The sequence below is a fragment of the Semicossyphus pulcher genome, unplaced genomic scaffold (assembly GCF_022749685.1).
Source record: "Semicossyphus pulcher isolate SPU_LCO1_2020_fin unplaced genomic scaffold, fSemPul1.0.p SCAF_8, whole genome shotgun sequence".
NCBI classification, from domain to species: Eukaryota; Metazoa; Chordata; class Actinopteri; order Labriformes; family Labridae; genus Semicossyphus; species Semicossyphus pulcher.
Genome location: NW_027211759.1, coordinates 14,129,894 through 14,144,147, shown reverse-complemented (window position 1 = coordinate 14,144,147; position 14,254 = coordinate 14,129,894). Strand labels below are relative to the sequence as shown.

At 40.9% G+C, this 14,254-nt stretch overlaps 3 protein-coding genes across 3 annotated transcripts; 1 reads left to right on the top strand and 2 right to left on the bottom strand.

The window, feature by feature from the left end:
• The first annotated feature begins 558 nt into the window (after positions 1–558).
• On the top strand, positions 559–2,772 carry LOC138613558 (ubiquitin-associated protein 1-like). Its single transcript, XM_069687267.1, has 5 exons — positions 559–681; positions 1,417–2,079; positions 2,167–2,337; positions 2,450–2,551; positions 2,638–2,772. The coding sequence occupies exons 1-5, from the start codon at positions 559–561 to the stop codon at positions 2,770–2,772; spliced, it is 1,194 nt and encodes a 397-aa protein (XP_069543368.1).
• A 200-nt stretch (positions 2,773–2,972) lies between these two features.
• On the bottom strand, positions 2,973–8,612 carry LOC138613573 (protein regulator of cytokinesis 1-like). Its single transcript, XM_069687283.1, has 14 exons — positions 8,568–8,612; positions 8,164–8,296; positions 7,951–8,073; positions 7,617–7,850; positions 7,368–7,538; positions 7,113–7,262; positions 6,873–7,020; positions 6,647–6,783; positions 6,470–6,565; positions 5,928–6,074; positions 5,715–5,825; positions 5,496–5,603; positions 4,161–4,334; positions 2,973–3,477 (listed from the first exon to the last, which is right to left on the bottom strand). Exons 1-14 carry the CDS (start codon positions 8,582–8,584, stop codon positions 3,406–3,408), a joined length of 1,821 nt encoding a protein of 606 aa, XP_069543384.1. The 5' UTR covers positions 8,585–8,612; the 3' UTR covers positions 2,973–3,405.
• Positions 8,613–10,415: 1,803 nt separating this feature from the next.
• spi1a (Spi-1 proto-oncogene a) lies at positions 10,416–13,820 on the bottom strand. Its single transcript, XM_069687276.1, has 5 exons — positions 13,669–13,820; positions 13,167–13,257; positions 12,898–13,082; positions 11,227–11,389; positions 10,416–10,873 (listed from the first exon to the last, which is right to left on the bottom strand). Exons 1-5 carry the CDS (start codon positions 13,693–13,695, stop codon positions 10,563–10,565), a joined length of 777 nt encoding a protein of 258 aa, XP_069543377.1. The 5' UTR covers positions 13,696–13,820; the 3' UTR covers positions 10,416–10,562.
• Between the last annotated feature and the right edge of the window lie 434 nt (positions 13,821–14,254).

Below are 14,254 nucleotides of genomic sequence, written 5' to 3'. Positions count from 1 at the left end.
AGTATTGTGCTGTCCTTTGTTTCCAATAACTCAGCGTTGTCCTAATCCCCCGACAAGTCCAGATTAAAAGTCCCACTGTCTAAAATGTGGCTTTGCGCATAGATGGAAAGTTGCATTATATATATTAAAATATAAATATTATGGAGTAATTATAATATATGAAACATTGATTTTTTTAATAATGGTTAAGTATTAAAAAAAGGAAAAATAAGCCAGTTTTGTACAATTTATGAACAGCTTTGGTCAAACTGGTAAATATTTGTGTGTCTATTTAATTAAATTAAAATGTTAGTGCTGTACCTGTGTAGGTAGGATTACAGTGGGTGTCTGGGGTTAATTGTAAACAACTTGTCAGATGATGTCAGAGGCTTAGCGATGAAGAGGTTTATCCCGTATGATGTACGTGTGTTAGTCATTTACTCCATACCTGCTGCAGAGGGGACCGGACAGAGAACACCTGACAAAGGTAAGCGTTGATAAGATCGAGATGAAGGTCCGGTTCTGTAACTTAAACTCTAAAATCAAACTGTTATCGATGCAGGTGCATGTTGGTGAAAAATGAACACTTTGGAGGACGTCCCGTTCCAGACCTCCCTGGGTCCCCTGCAGGAGGAAGTGCAGTTTGTGACCGCTCCAGACATCACTTTACCAGACCGGGGTCAGATTCTACAGGACACTCAGGTCACACAGACATGCTGATTTTAATATGAATGTTTGTATTGGATCGCTTCATTAGTCTGTTTGTCTCAGTGGCTTTTAGATTGGGAAGGTTCTTTCTTGATAAGAATATATTCTCCTTGTAATTATTCAGTTAATATTGAAAGATGGGAAAATTTCAAGTTGAAAAAGTTTTTCCTTTAAGATCTGTATCAGTCCTAAAGGTGCCTCATAAGTCAGATTTAAATTTACGTCTGATTACATCTGATTGGGTAATCTACAGCATTTAGTTCACAGTAGCTTACACATTCATCTTTATTATTTTGACAGATTTATTTAAGGATTATCAGGATGCATTTGTAGGGACAGTTTAATAGATACATGTTATTGTTTTTTTTACTGGGATGTTAAAAAGTATTTTGGGCTGTATCTGAACATGTTATATAAAGATGTGTGTGGAAGGAACTACCTTTGTGTCTTCTTTTGGGTTAAAGGTTTGAATTTATTTATTGATATTAACCTAATTTCAGATATAAGTAATTTGCATATGGTGGGGTTAAAAGCACAGTTTAAATACTAAAATCATTCATGCTTCAGTCTCAGGGTCCAGGCATTGTGCATGCTGCCTCGCAGTCATGGCTTAATGTAACAGAGCCATATTAAGGTTTTTAGTAACATCAGCCTTCTGCCTGACAAATCAAAGTCAGAGCTGTCTATAGGGTCTGTTAGCTGAAAATCTTTTTGCTTGTTTTCCTGCAGTACGGATTCAACCTGGAGAAATGGATTCTAGCAGGGCAGCAGCCAGTCTGCCAGGCCCCCTCCTGTCCCCCCTGCTGGCTGATGTTCAGCACTCCTCAGGAGAGTCGCAGGATCAAACGCAGGAGCAGTGACCCGTGGACCCCAGCCCCTCGGCCCCGCAGTCACAGCTTGAACTCTGCAGACACTCGCTGGCTGCAGCATCGCACTGTGAAGTTCCTCTTGTCTGACTCCGAGGATGAAGATGGTTACTATGAGGATAACGAAGGCTCCTCTGCAGAAGATGCATGTCGCCCCAACAGGACTAGAGAGCAGCCCTGGATCACTGCACCCAAAGACCCCCTCTCCAGAGTCAAAGACATGCACTGTGGACACTCCTCTCACCTCTGTAAACCTGCATCACCTCAGGGCCGCAGGTTCCCCAGAGGCTCTTCACCTTCCCCCCAAGACTGCAGGCAACCTCTGCGAGCCCTGGAGCAGCACAGGTCACAGCCGGCCAGCCCCCTCCCTCCCGGGCAGAAGAACGGCAAAAACAAGCCACGTTCACTGCGCTCTATTGGCAGAAGGTTCTCCCAAAACACCCCTCCTGCTGGTCCTCCTCCATCCAGGCCGCAACAGATACGACCTTCCTCTGCAGGGCCTGTCATCAAACACCGCAGACAGAAGGTTTTTCTTTGTCTGTGTCTCTGAGAAAAATATTTGTCATTCTTTATTTCCGTTGAATAACCCACTGTATTTGTCCTTCATCATCAGGCTCTGAGGGCAGGCGGCTCCCGAGGGGTTTTCTTTGACTCAGCAGCAGAGTTGATGTCAGCACTCAGCCAAGAGGAGAGGGAGCTACTTGAAACAGTCACAGAGAAGGGCTACCCTCTCCGCACAGCTATTCTGGCTCTGCAGAAGACGGGCTATCACAGACCAGATAAGGTATGTACCTCATTAGGGTTTATAAACCAGGATTAACAACTTCTGAACCTGCAAATTTATACATTAAATACTTTTGAGTGTGACCAAGTGTGTTATCCTTATTCATCCACAGATCCTAAAATACCTGGTAGCAAGTGACCGTCTCTGTGAGCTGGGTTATGATGAAGCACAGGTGGAGGAAGCCTTGGAGATGTTTCAGAACTGTGAGAGCAAGGTGAATCCTGTTTTGCGTTTACTTAGGAAAAGCAACACCACAGGCACAGTATAATAAAGTGCGTCATTTCTTACTTTGTATTCCAGGCTGCTGAGTTCCTGCACCTCCTGACTCAGTTTAATGAGATGGGCTTTCAGCAAAGTGCAATCAAAGAAGTGCTGCTCGTTCATGAGAATCACCGTGAGAGGGCGCTTGAAGAGCTCATGACACGCATGGCTTAAAGAGAACATCCCATTTCTGGTTTGTGTGGGAAAGGATTATCTTGACATCTGCTGTATATAAGAAATGCATTAAGATACAGCGTGAGGTCCAAACTGAAACAGAGACTGCTTTCTGCTCGAGACTCAGGGTTGACAATGTGAAAGCATTCAGGCATAGTTGAGAATGACAAAAGATAACAAATAGGTCAACGTAGCAGGACTGAACGTTTATTTACAGCTTGATTATAAAAAAGCACCAAAAACATGTCACTAGTGAGAAGCAAGTTTAGCTGTCATTCCAAAATCATTGTGCTAACTGCTACAGCGCTAACACAATGTAGTGCTCTAGATATGGGTAATAAAAGGTTTCACTTAAAAGGCTGCACCCCACCCCCCATAAAAATGTCAAATAAAAATCCCCGACCTCCTCGGTACAAACATCAACCTGCCAAAAAATACATAGAGCAGAGAAAACTGCTTCAGCAGTAACCCTGAAATAAAATCTTAAAAAACAGGATAGAGTAAGACAGAAGATGTTCACACAGATTCAAATATTTACATATTTTGTCAAAAGTTTGCATTCAAGTTGCCCCCTTGTCCACTTTATGAAAACTACACCAAACTATGGCAGAGCTGGAAGGTTGCTTTGACCCTTCACTGATGGCCGACGGTGGAGTTCAGCAGTCCTGTCTTCACGTTCGACTTAGAGGCTTTCGAGAGGTCTCTCTGAAAACAGAAGAAAAAACTGTCAGTGTGTTTAGTAATATTTAGGCTGACAAAATGTCAAAGTCAGGTGTATGTTCATTAACATGATGCAGCCATTGATTTTGTAATATGATGCACTATTGGTTGGATGTCCAGACTTCAGACGGATGTGTTGGGAGGGTAAATTGTGTCCCACAGAATTAAGTAATGGGATCTTTGGTGTATTAGGGGATTTGACCATTTCCCCTATTTTCCATCCTTTATTAAAAGTGTGGTATGTGTGTGTGTGTCTCTACCACAGTGTGAAATGATATGTTGATTATCAGTTTCTAAATATTTATCATATTTAAATAAATTCAAATTATGTTGTCTTGGCAAAGTTTCATCGTGATGCCATCAATCTAATCCCTTTACAGACGGCTGTTCTTCCACCTTTCATTAAAACATTATCAGGGAATTTTGTGTCCAAAAAATTAAGATGTATAGAAACTTTGAAGTCCAGATCAAATGTGTTTGCCCAACAGTGATGCCGAATGGTGTTTACATTGGTAAGCAATACAAAACTATATAATCGTTCAGACTTAAATATAGAATATCTTGGAAAAGTTCTTCGTGGCACTGATGTAATCCATGTCATGATTAGATTGTATTTTAGTGGATTTGTTTTGTAGTTACAGACTAAACAAATGCAAAACCGCATTTACCGCAAATTCCGTATAGGAGCCAGCAATAGAGTTAAAGGTGAAGGTGTGATCTTGAGTGCCCTGAGACCTGAGTGTGCCACTTGGAGTATTTCTATTGAGATGGGAGAGGTTTTCCTTGTTTCGGTCGAGTGCACGTGGAGTCTTTCCATGTCCAGGGGTTCGCAGGCCAAAACCCTACGACAAAAACAACAACAATGATTGTGATTTTTTTTTGTTTTTTTTTAAACCACCCTATCCATGTGAATTCATACGAGACTATGGGATGAAAATGGGAGTCTAACAAAAGGGAAAAGGATCACAAGTAGGGATGCACAATATTGGATTTTTTGCCGATATTTTACAATTCATTTAGCTGATTACCGATACCGATATTTTTTTCCCGCACACCTAATTGCAGAGATCATCAACTCTCTTCTGTATTGGAATTAGCGTACAGTATAATGCTGATACTCTTATCACATTTGTTACAACGGTTGGGGTGACGGGTCTTCAGATGGTTAATCAAGTTTGTAGTGTTGAAAGACTTTGCCTTGGCTCCTCCTCGCATCACCGAAGCTGAGCAGTCATTGCAAATAGCAGCTTTGCTATCTATGTCGGACACTTTGAAAAACTTCCACACCACGGACATTTTGGCTTCTAACTCTCTCATGCTGCAGGTAGACACACGTGACGTCATCACGCTGCGCAATGCAGGTATTCTTCGCGCCGGGGACATTGCGCCGAGGTCGGGCATTAAATCAAGTATGCAGCAGCCCATTATTTTATCGGTTAATTATATGGGCGGATATCGGCGTGTGGTTCAATTTTAAGCCAATATCGGCCGATACCGATAACGTGCCGATAATATCGTGCATCCCTAATCACAAGTGCAGTCATTGTAGAATTTCCCAATGCAAGATACATACATGCTGCCAAACTGACACTTTTTAAACATTAACATTTATTATTTACAACTTAATACTGATATCTGCTTTGATCAAGATATTTGAGCTCAGTGTTCCCAATATGTATCCGTCATTATGTTATACATTGTCTACATCATACATTCACCAGACAATACTTAACTGTTGACCAGTGTTGTTGGAAGAAAATATAAACAAGTATGCATACAAGGAAACTAATTCGAATTTAAGTGTTCAAAGGCCTCGACAAGTCGTCTATATGTAGGTTAAAAAACTGGAGATAATATAGCGCCTGCCTAACCCTATTAATATACATAAAGAATGACAGACAGAGCTAACCAAGCTAAGACTGAAGGTTTGACTTCGAGGTTACATATCTATAGGGTCTGGATTTTGTCAGTGACCTGAGTCGGATGGAAGGCCGTGATCATACCTTGCTGGCAGACAGGGGGGGTTTCTGGATGGAGGACTGGCACATGGTTCCACCGAGGCCTGAACTAAGGAAGCTGTTAGGAGTGGAGATGGTCGAGGTGCCGTTGAGCTAAACAGACAGAGAAAAAAGGTGGGTCAACGTTAGACTCATTTCACTCATCCAGGTGAAGGCAGTATGATTCACTGCACGTGCAAGAATCTTATAAAAGCACATTCTTACCTTCCTCATTTTTCCAGGGGTGGGAGTCCCTGCTATCCGCCTTTTGGACGGTGTTCTCATTGAAGTGCCGTACAACATGTCCTCCTGTGTCTGTTTGGTTTTCTTCAGTTGCTATTTAAAAAACAAATTAAAAAATTAAAAAAGGCATATCACTCATATCGGCATCACAGGTGTATTTAAAACTGTAATTTTTAACGAAAGTGAATAAAGTACCCTTTCTAGTTTCTCTGCCTCCTTTTCAGCGTGATGTTGATCCCACTGCTGCTGCACGTACTCCAAGAATTTCTGCCCACTGACCTGGAATTCTTTGCCGTTCTCCTGTTCCCAAACATCAATTTGGGACTTCAGGGACTTTTCCAGCTAAAACAAACAGAAAACACTCATTTTACTGTTCGGCCATGTTATTAGATCTAGCGTCTACAGTGAGACGCCAGTCCACATTAATTACTCACATGTCAAATATGCCCCTTCTGTGTTAAAACTCTGGTGGACAACTATTGATTGCACAGGAACTACATACGGGGGTAATTAATGTTTAATTCCCCCATCTGTTGGAGAAAAGTGGTCATGCACCTACAACCTCTCAGTGGGGGTTCAACATTTGTCAAATTAAATTAACTGGCAGGGTAATAAATGAGCTCAGACAAACCATATGAGATGAGGGGAAACAGTTAACAGCTTCTCAAACAGGAAGAAAACTGCCAAAACAGCACTCCTTATTTATTATTGAATAGACAGCATGTCAATTTCCTCACCTTTGGCAAACTTTTCTGCAGGTCGGTTCTCTGCTTCTCTTCTTTCAAAAGGTTCCCGCCTCTGTTGTTGAACCTTGCGGGGTCGTTGGCCTTTTTCTAAGACGGAAAGTAAACTCATGTTACCATAACAAGAGACGTTTGAAATTCTCCCCTGCTGAACTCAGGGACGGCACTTACATCAAGCTCCATGAACAAGGTCCAGTTCTCCTGCCATTTTGTGACTCCCTCAAACAGTTCTTTGTGGTCTTCGTAACACTTCTTCAGGATCCTGACCTCAGCCTCGTGCACGTCGAGAAGCTCTTCAGTGAAGTCATCTGCAGAGAGAAACAAGCACTGAGACTCATGCTCCCTTTGTGATGACGAACCACTACCAGGGCTTTGTCATTATGCAGCAGATATTCACCAGCATGGTATGGAAGAAAAGCTTGCTGCTGTTCTTGGCTGTAGAAGCATCTCTCCCAGAAAAGGGCAATCTCAGCTCTGATGGCCTCAATAACACTTTTCATGCTCTGCATTTTCAGCACCTCCAGACGCTGGACCTCTGCCTGGAGCTGGAAAGACAGAAGGCACAATGTTAAAACAACACACTACTGTTTTGTCTGAAATTATTAATGTCAATGACCACAAAAGGTAGGTTTCTTACTGCCTCAATGTTTCTCTTCTTTGACTTGACCATATGCTCAGATAGGCCTTCCCTCTCCTCTTGGGGAATCTGGAGTCGTTCCCACAGCTGCTGGATCTTAGTGCGGAAACCAGAGCAGCGGAGCTCATTCTCAGCCTTACTTTCTTGCAACTGGAAGCAGAGATATAAATCATAAATACATTATATGAGATAAAACTTTCGATTGTACAGCTTTGGAGATTTACAAATATCTAAATGCAATTATCACAACATTACCTGACTGAGGAGAAGTTTAAGAGCAGCAATGTTGTCATTTGACAGACAGAATGCCTCCTCATCCTCACACATCACATCCATCTCAAAACTGGTCTCTGGGTGCCGCTCCAAATCATCCATGCAAGTGCTGATCTCCTTTTTTACACTCACAAATTCATCATGACGACGCTCCTGAAAAGACAACACAGGTTAGAACCCCAATAAGACGAAGCAAGTTACTGATTTAGAAAAGCAGAAAGAATTTAACACCTTCTCTTTGGTCAGATCGTCCAGGTAGGCATGATATGACTCCAGTTGCTTCAGTGATGGGATGGAGTCCTGGTCAATGCAAAACGGGGTAGTGCACATAATATCACACAGCTCACGGTCTTTGCTAATGAGACCTTTAAGCTCTCCTATTCTTTGCTTCTTGTGCTCCTTCATCACCTCTAGACGTGTGCGACTGTTCTTCTCCATCTGCAACATGGTGCAGCCATCCTCCTCCTTCACAGAAATGCAGAGAGTTAGTCCAAACATGTTTTTACACACAATTTTTCCATAAAGGTTTAATTAAAAAACCACATATTCCTAAATGAGACTGTACCTCGAAGGGGGGCAGCTGAAGTTCGCTGACCAAATTATTAAGCTCCACAAGACATGACTCTATGCTTTTCACTAATCTCTTTTTGAGCTCCTCTTCTTCAGCAATCATGAGGTCAAGCAAACCCTGCAAGGGGAAACCAAAAACATGTCAGTGTGTTTACTCTGTAAGGCCAACAAACAGATTACATTTATTTTAAATTGATGAGAGATTTACCTTAATGTGCTTGTGAACATCATTGGTTCTCTGAAGGCGCTGCTCCTCTGGAATCCCGATTTCCTCCCAAATATCCTGCAACCTGACCAGTGCCCTGTTGAGGTAGGCAACAGACTCTGCTGCGTGGACTTCACTGAAAGAAAGCAATGGGTCGTTGGGTCAGTGTGTAGCTCAAACAGCTGTTACCAGTCAAACCGGTCTAGTCTTAACGTTAGGGCTAGCGAGTTATTTAAAATCAGCCATCCTACGTTAGCAACAGAGTGCTAACGTTAGATGGCAAAGTCGTTTCATCCACCGATTAAGCTAACGTTAGCTAGCTACACGGGGATGTATTGTTAACAGAAACTGAACGTTAAATTATTCCAGCTCAGGGGTTACATAGGATTAATAGACAATTTAATTACCTTTCCAAATTACTCATTCCCGCATACACAGACGGCTACTTCGTCACACGACAAGCGAAGTGCGAGTGCTCACAGTAAAGCTAACCTCCCTTTATCGAAAAATCAACAGGCTAATCAGGAAGTGTAAATTCGCTAACTTAAAATATCATTGTTATCGTTAACAACTGAAGCTCAAATTATTAATTAAAAAAAATTACTCACCTCACTCTCATATTGCCACTGCAGACAAATTAAATGTGTGTGTATAATTCTCCTTCTGTTTATAATTAAAAACGAACGAACACTGGTGTGGTTAATGTTTTATGACTACCCGTCCGTTTGTCGAGTGGACGGCGTTTGAAATTCGCCCCGAAACAATATCTGAGCTCTCATTGGTCGTTGAAAGTGACGTCAGCGGAAACACTTCTTGGGCGGTACAAAAGAGATTGCTCACTCGTTAGGAAATTTTCAGGATGCAAATGCTAAGAAAGTAACGTCACAATTTATATTTTCTGCTGACATGTTCTATATTTATTTTTGCTAAAATAAAGTTAGCAATCACAGCCGTCTTTTTAGCCTGATATTTGTGAGTAAATTGTATAACTTGTTAAGTTGAAGGAAAGCATTTAATTATAAGGATGTATAGTGTTAGGCCTTAGACACTGGAATGAATGACAAACATAACAGGAGCTCACAACATGTATTCCCACCTGGAAACATCAATAAAAAGAAGACAACTCTGCGTCAAAGTAAGGTCAGCCAAAAGGTTGTCAAAATTGTCAGTTAGAAACTATTTGTGAGTTTCAGACATTGGTCATTTGTTTGATTGGCTATCTGTTTCCTAGTCAATTTTGATGACTGACTGATTTGATTGACTTTCACCCTCCTTTAAATTAAGCCAGTGGTTTTGCTTTGTTGTATGCATCTGTTTTGCATCAGGTGTTGTCTACAATTATATATGTCTACTGTTCTCCTGTGTGAATGGCATATTTGTTTTTAGCGTTTTGTATATCAGTAGTCATACCTATTTTTTGTAATAATAATTATTTTAATCATTTATTATAAAATGGTAATTTTGTACTCTCGGCTTTGCTTGTTTGTACTCTTGGCTTCTTTACTCCATGTATCTGGTACATGCACCTCTACTTCTTCTTTCCGGGGGGTATATGCCATAACTCTCTCATCTTTCTTCTGCTGTGAGCATGAATAGCTACAGCTGGAATGCTCAATACTACTTCATTTGACAGAATTGCATATCCGTCCGTCCTGGAGGTTAGATGATGTCTCTGTTGATACCCATCTCCCCAGTTGTTTTGCAAAAATGTGAACCGATTATAGAGTAAACAAATTAGGCCTCCCCCGTCTTTCTTGGTTGCTTCTAACAGCCTGTACACTACGCTCTATGTAAAACACTCGAGATTCTTTTCTCTCAGAAAATCCAAAGACTGCATGCCCCTAAGCTCTGCGTTCCTTCAGCTCCCATGTAGCACCTACTGGCATCCACTAGAACACAGAATCTACCAGAAAGCACAAAAGTTTTGTCTAGTAAAGTCCTTCTGTCCAAAAACGTAGGGTCAACATGAGCCGGGCATTTGATTGCTGGGGGGACCTTTGTTTCACTTGGAGAGCTAATGTTAACATGTTCGCTAATAAGATTGAATTTGCGAGCTAGCATAGCAAATACTTTCATGAGTGGATGGAGTCAGCTAATTCATCCTGACTCCTGGGACTGGTCTAGTCAGCTGTTTAATTAGCCACTTTGTCATTTGCAAGTTACTTTACTGTTTTAGCTGTCTCTGATGCTAGATCACCTTGTAATCTCTGTACAGACAAACACACAGACTTCATTTGAGTTTGAAATAAAGCAGTTTTTATCGAAGAAAATCGCCATGAAGGATGTACCCTGGCGTTACAAATAAATAGGATAGAAAACTAAATGAAAATGCAAACAGGCTAAAGAAAACAATGATTGGATTAGTGATTTCAGCGTAATGACAGACAGCCTTTACTCCCTCATCAGTGAGTGTAATGTCGTATGAACAGGTTCTTCAGCACTTCCTCACTGAACTGATAAGTCAGCTTCTTTTTCACTTTTTTTATCTCTCCAGTTTTGCCATAGTTCCTCAGAGCTCGAGCCATTTTTTGGTACGTCATTTTTTTGCGGTTTCCTTTCTGGACACCCCAGTGGCTGGCCAGAGCTTCTTTGTGTTTTGTGGAGAACTGGAAGATGCCCTTTTCTTGGTCCACCCACCAGATACTGTCACTCATGTCACCGTTTCTTAGCAAGTCCAGAAGGAACTGGTACAGGCGGATTTTCTTCTTGTTGCCTGGATTGGAAAAATGAGACTTGTTTAAGCTCTTTCGTATGGCAGTTATCATTTATCTAGGCTTTAATGTAACTCAAAGTATGATAACATTTAATGTCAAGGTTGCCTTTTTTGTATCTACAGCCTTTTTTATGAATGCAGAGTTAAAAGGAATTGATTATTTAAAGTTGCTGATGACTCGGCTGAATGTGACAGTGCATCAGAAGTTTCCTTTTGCCGTTAGATTACTAATGATTAATTGATAATATTTTTGCAGAACATGAAAAGTTCTCAGTTAAAGGCCTTTAAATCACAGTGTTATGATGGCAGACAGCTCAGTGTTAAAGATCTAAACCCTAACTTCAAACACTCACTGTCTCTCCTAAAAGAGGGGTGGCTGTGGTCTCCATATTCATCCTCCCCTTCTGACACCTCGAGCGGGTGACTGGCTCCTCTTGGTTCCTCTTCTGAGTAGTAATGGCCGGGCGAGGCAGAGGGTTGGTACTGGTAGCACAGGGTCGACGTGTAATATGGGATCTGTGGTAGGCAATTAGTGGATGTCAAAGTTCACACAAATTTTACACAAAGAAGTGATAGAGCAGCAGTTTTTGGTTTTGGGTTTTTGTTTTTGCAATTCACTCTCTGACATTTTCATTTAAACACGGTCATTGTACTAAAAGAGGAAGTAACGCTTTCAAAATAGAAGTCGGTGCTCAGAGAGAGCATGTGCTGCGGATGACATTTGAGTGGAAACATCCCCGACTGCCCACATTATGGACCGCGTTTTTAGAATTAAAAATGTTTGTTTAAAAAAAGATTTTGAATAACCCAAATCTCTGGTACTTTCTTCAAATTAATTCCAGAAAAACATTTTGTGTTGTTTTTATGGTGGCAACTATTGACTTAGTCCAAATCCTTCCTGTTTGACCCACTACTCAGTACCCAGTATTCTGCAGCGTTTATATCTACACATTTATTAAAATGAAGAAGAGAGCAAATGTTTTACGTTAATTATTTTATCAGTTAGTTGATAGGATGTTAATTGAAAACACTTTAATTTCCAAGGCAAAATGCCATCAATTCCCTGCTTCCAGCTTCTATATATATATATATATATTCTGTGATTATTTTATTTGTCTGCTTTAATAGATTATCCTTATGCAGTTTGATGAATCTAGCAGTTTAAATGAGTTTTACAGTTATATTTGACTCTCAACTAAACTTAACACTGAAAAACAGCCATACTTATTCTTTGTGTCTTTTCATACTTGTTCTAATCCTTATATAGACTTATCTGCAGTTTGTGAATGCCTCTTTATCACTCAGGGGAAATAAAGTGAGTCATAAGTCATTTTACTCACTTTGTACTCACCATTGAGAAACACTACTACTTGCGCTACACAATATATCTCATTCACCTCATCGCATTATGAGCATGTGAAAAAAAACAAGCTGAAACGCAATCACTGGAAAAAACATTGCACTCGTATGTGCCATTTATTTGCACTCAGGGCGCCGTTTGACCTGTCAGGTGGAACCCTGGACACATGGGCCGACTCACACCCTTTGGACAATCAGAGGAATTACAGATGGCCGTCAGATTCCCTCATATTAATTTATGTCAATTTGGTAATAACAGCGAGGTAGCTAGCACATTGGCTGAAGACCTTGTGGTGAAAGGAGGAACGGCACTTCTGATATTTGGAACTATTTTGGATTCAGGAGCGACGGTGTGTGACAAACTCAGGTACTGTTTAAAACACGCAAAATGGCAGGAAAATATAGAAACTGTAACATCAAAGCTAATATGCATGCCTTGATATTTGTTTATTTATTGCATGTCGTATCGTTATCGCAGTATTGAACAATGTTATCGTGCATCGTGCAGGTCTAACTGCCTTACCTCGTATTAAATACGTGGTTTTTTCCTGCTTGGTTGATGGTTTGTTTCCATACTTAGAAGACCGACCATTTCCAAACATGTACCGAACAGATTGTGTTTTTTTGCTATTAGTGGCATCATTCACTTCTCCTCGTGATCTTACTTGTGAAGACACTGCGAGCTGTCCGAGCGTGGGGTCCAGGTGGAGCGCCAGAGGCTCGCTGCTGTAGCGGTACGGTGGTATCAGTTGTTGAGGAGGCACAGATTGGAGCTCTGTGAGGTGATTCACCGGAGAGTTCTCAAAGTCTGTCGGCTGGACGCGCTCAGAGTGGAAGGCCCATCTGTGGTCTGAAATGTGAAAGAAGAAAAGACACAGGAGGTAAGCAGTGTATTTATTTGTTATCTGTTTAATGGTTGAACTCATTTTTTCACCTTCATAAATCTCCCCCGCGGTAGTGAGGAAGGGGTACAGCTCTGGGGGTCTGTAATCCTCAGGTCCATTAGGAAGGATTTCCTCTGGAGACTTTGGAGGAGAAGATTTTGTCACAGTGAAAGTAAAAGTTAGAGACTCTTTATGTAGCTCAAATTAAATATAAAATGACTACTGCTTTACTTTTATTGCTTTTAATAAAACATAAAGAGAGGGAAATTTATAGAATAAAGTCCAGGTCACCAGGGGGAATACATACATGTATGAATAGGTTGTTCAGAGCAGACAAATACAAATGTTTAACACAAACAGAACCACAAAAACAATTCTTCTTCTTCTTATATCCATTAATGAAATCTGACCTGGATCACAAGAATTACTCCTAGAAAACCTTTCTTATAAAGAAATTGCTTCACCAACATGTAGAATAAATTGTTGTATAAATATCTCAAACTATTTAACATGAACTTATCAAACATGAAACAATAAACGGGCAGCACTTACAGATGAAATGACAAATCCGTCCATCATGTAAACAAGGCAGCATGAGAAACCAGGATCCTGAAGCTTGTGATCAATGTAAACTTTTTGTTCTTGCTTCACAGAAAAACACGCAACGTCGCCGAGCGCTGACTTCACCAGACTGATGAGGGAACTGAAACTCAGAAAGGAGCTGGACACTGAACAGTCACAAACCATCCGAATATCAAATTCATATGATCAGCTAGTTCCTGGTGGCCGGCTGTAAGTGCAATCAAACGCATTTCCTTTATTGAAGAGGCGTAATTATACAATCATTTAAAATGATTCCTCTTTTTTTTAGAGTAGAGTGTACCCTCAGGTGGTAGCTTCATTTTGGTCCGGAACATAAGTAAAAGCAGCAGGTACAACAGGTGCTGTTTAATGTGTTGGAATGACTATTCACTTATGTGTGACTAACAAGCATCTAAAGATTTGTTTGCTGTTAAATGAGACATTTTATGTTGTCACATATTTTATGGCAGACCATTGTGTGTGTTCAACTTCCCCCTCGTCAGTTTAAGAGCTGCACTGATGTGACCTCAGAGCAACATTAACACCAATCCTGCAC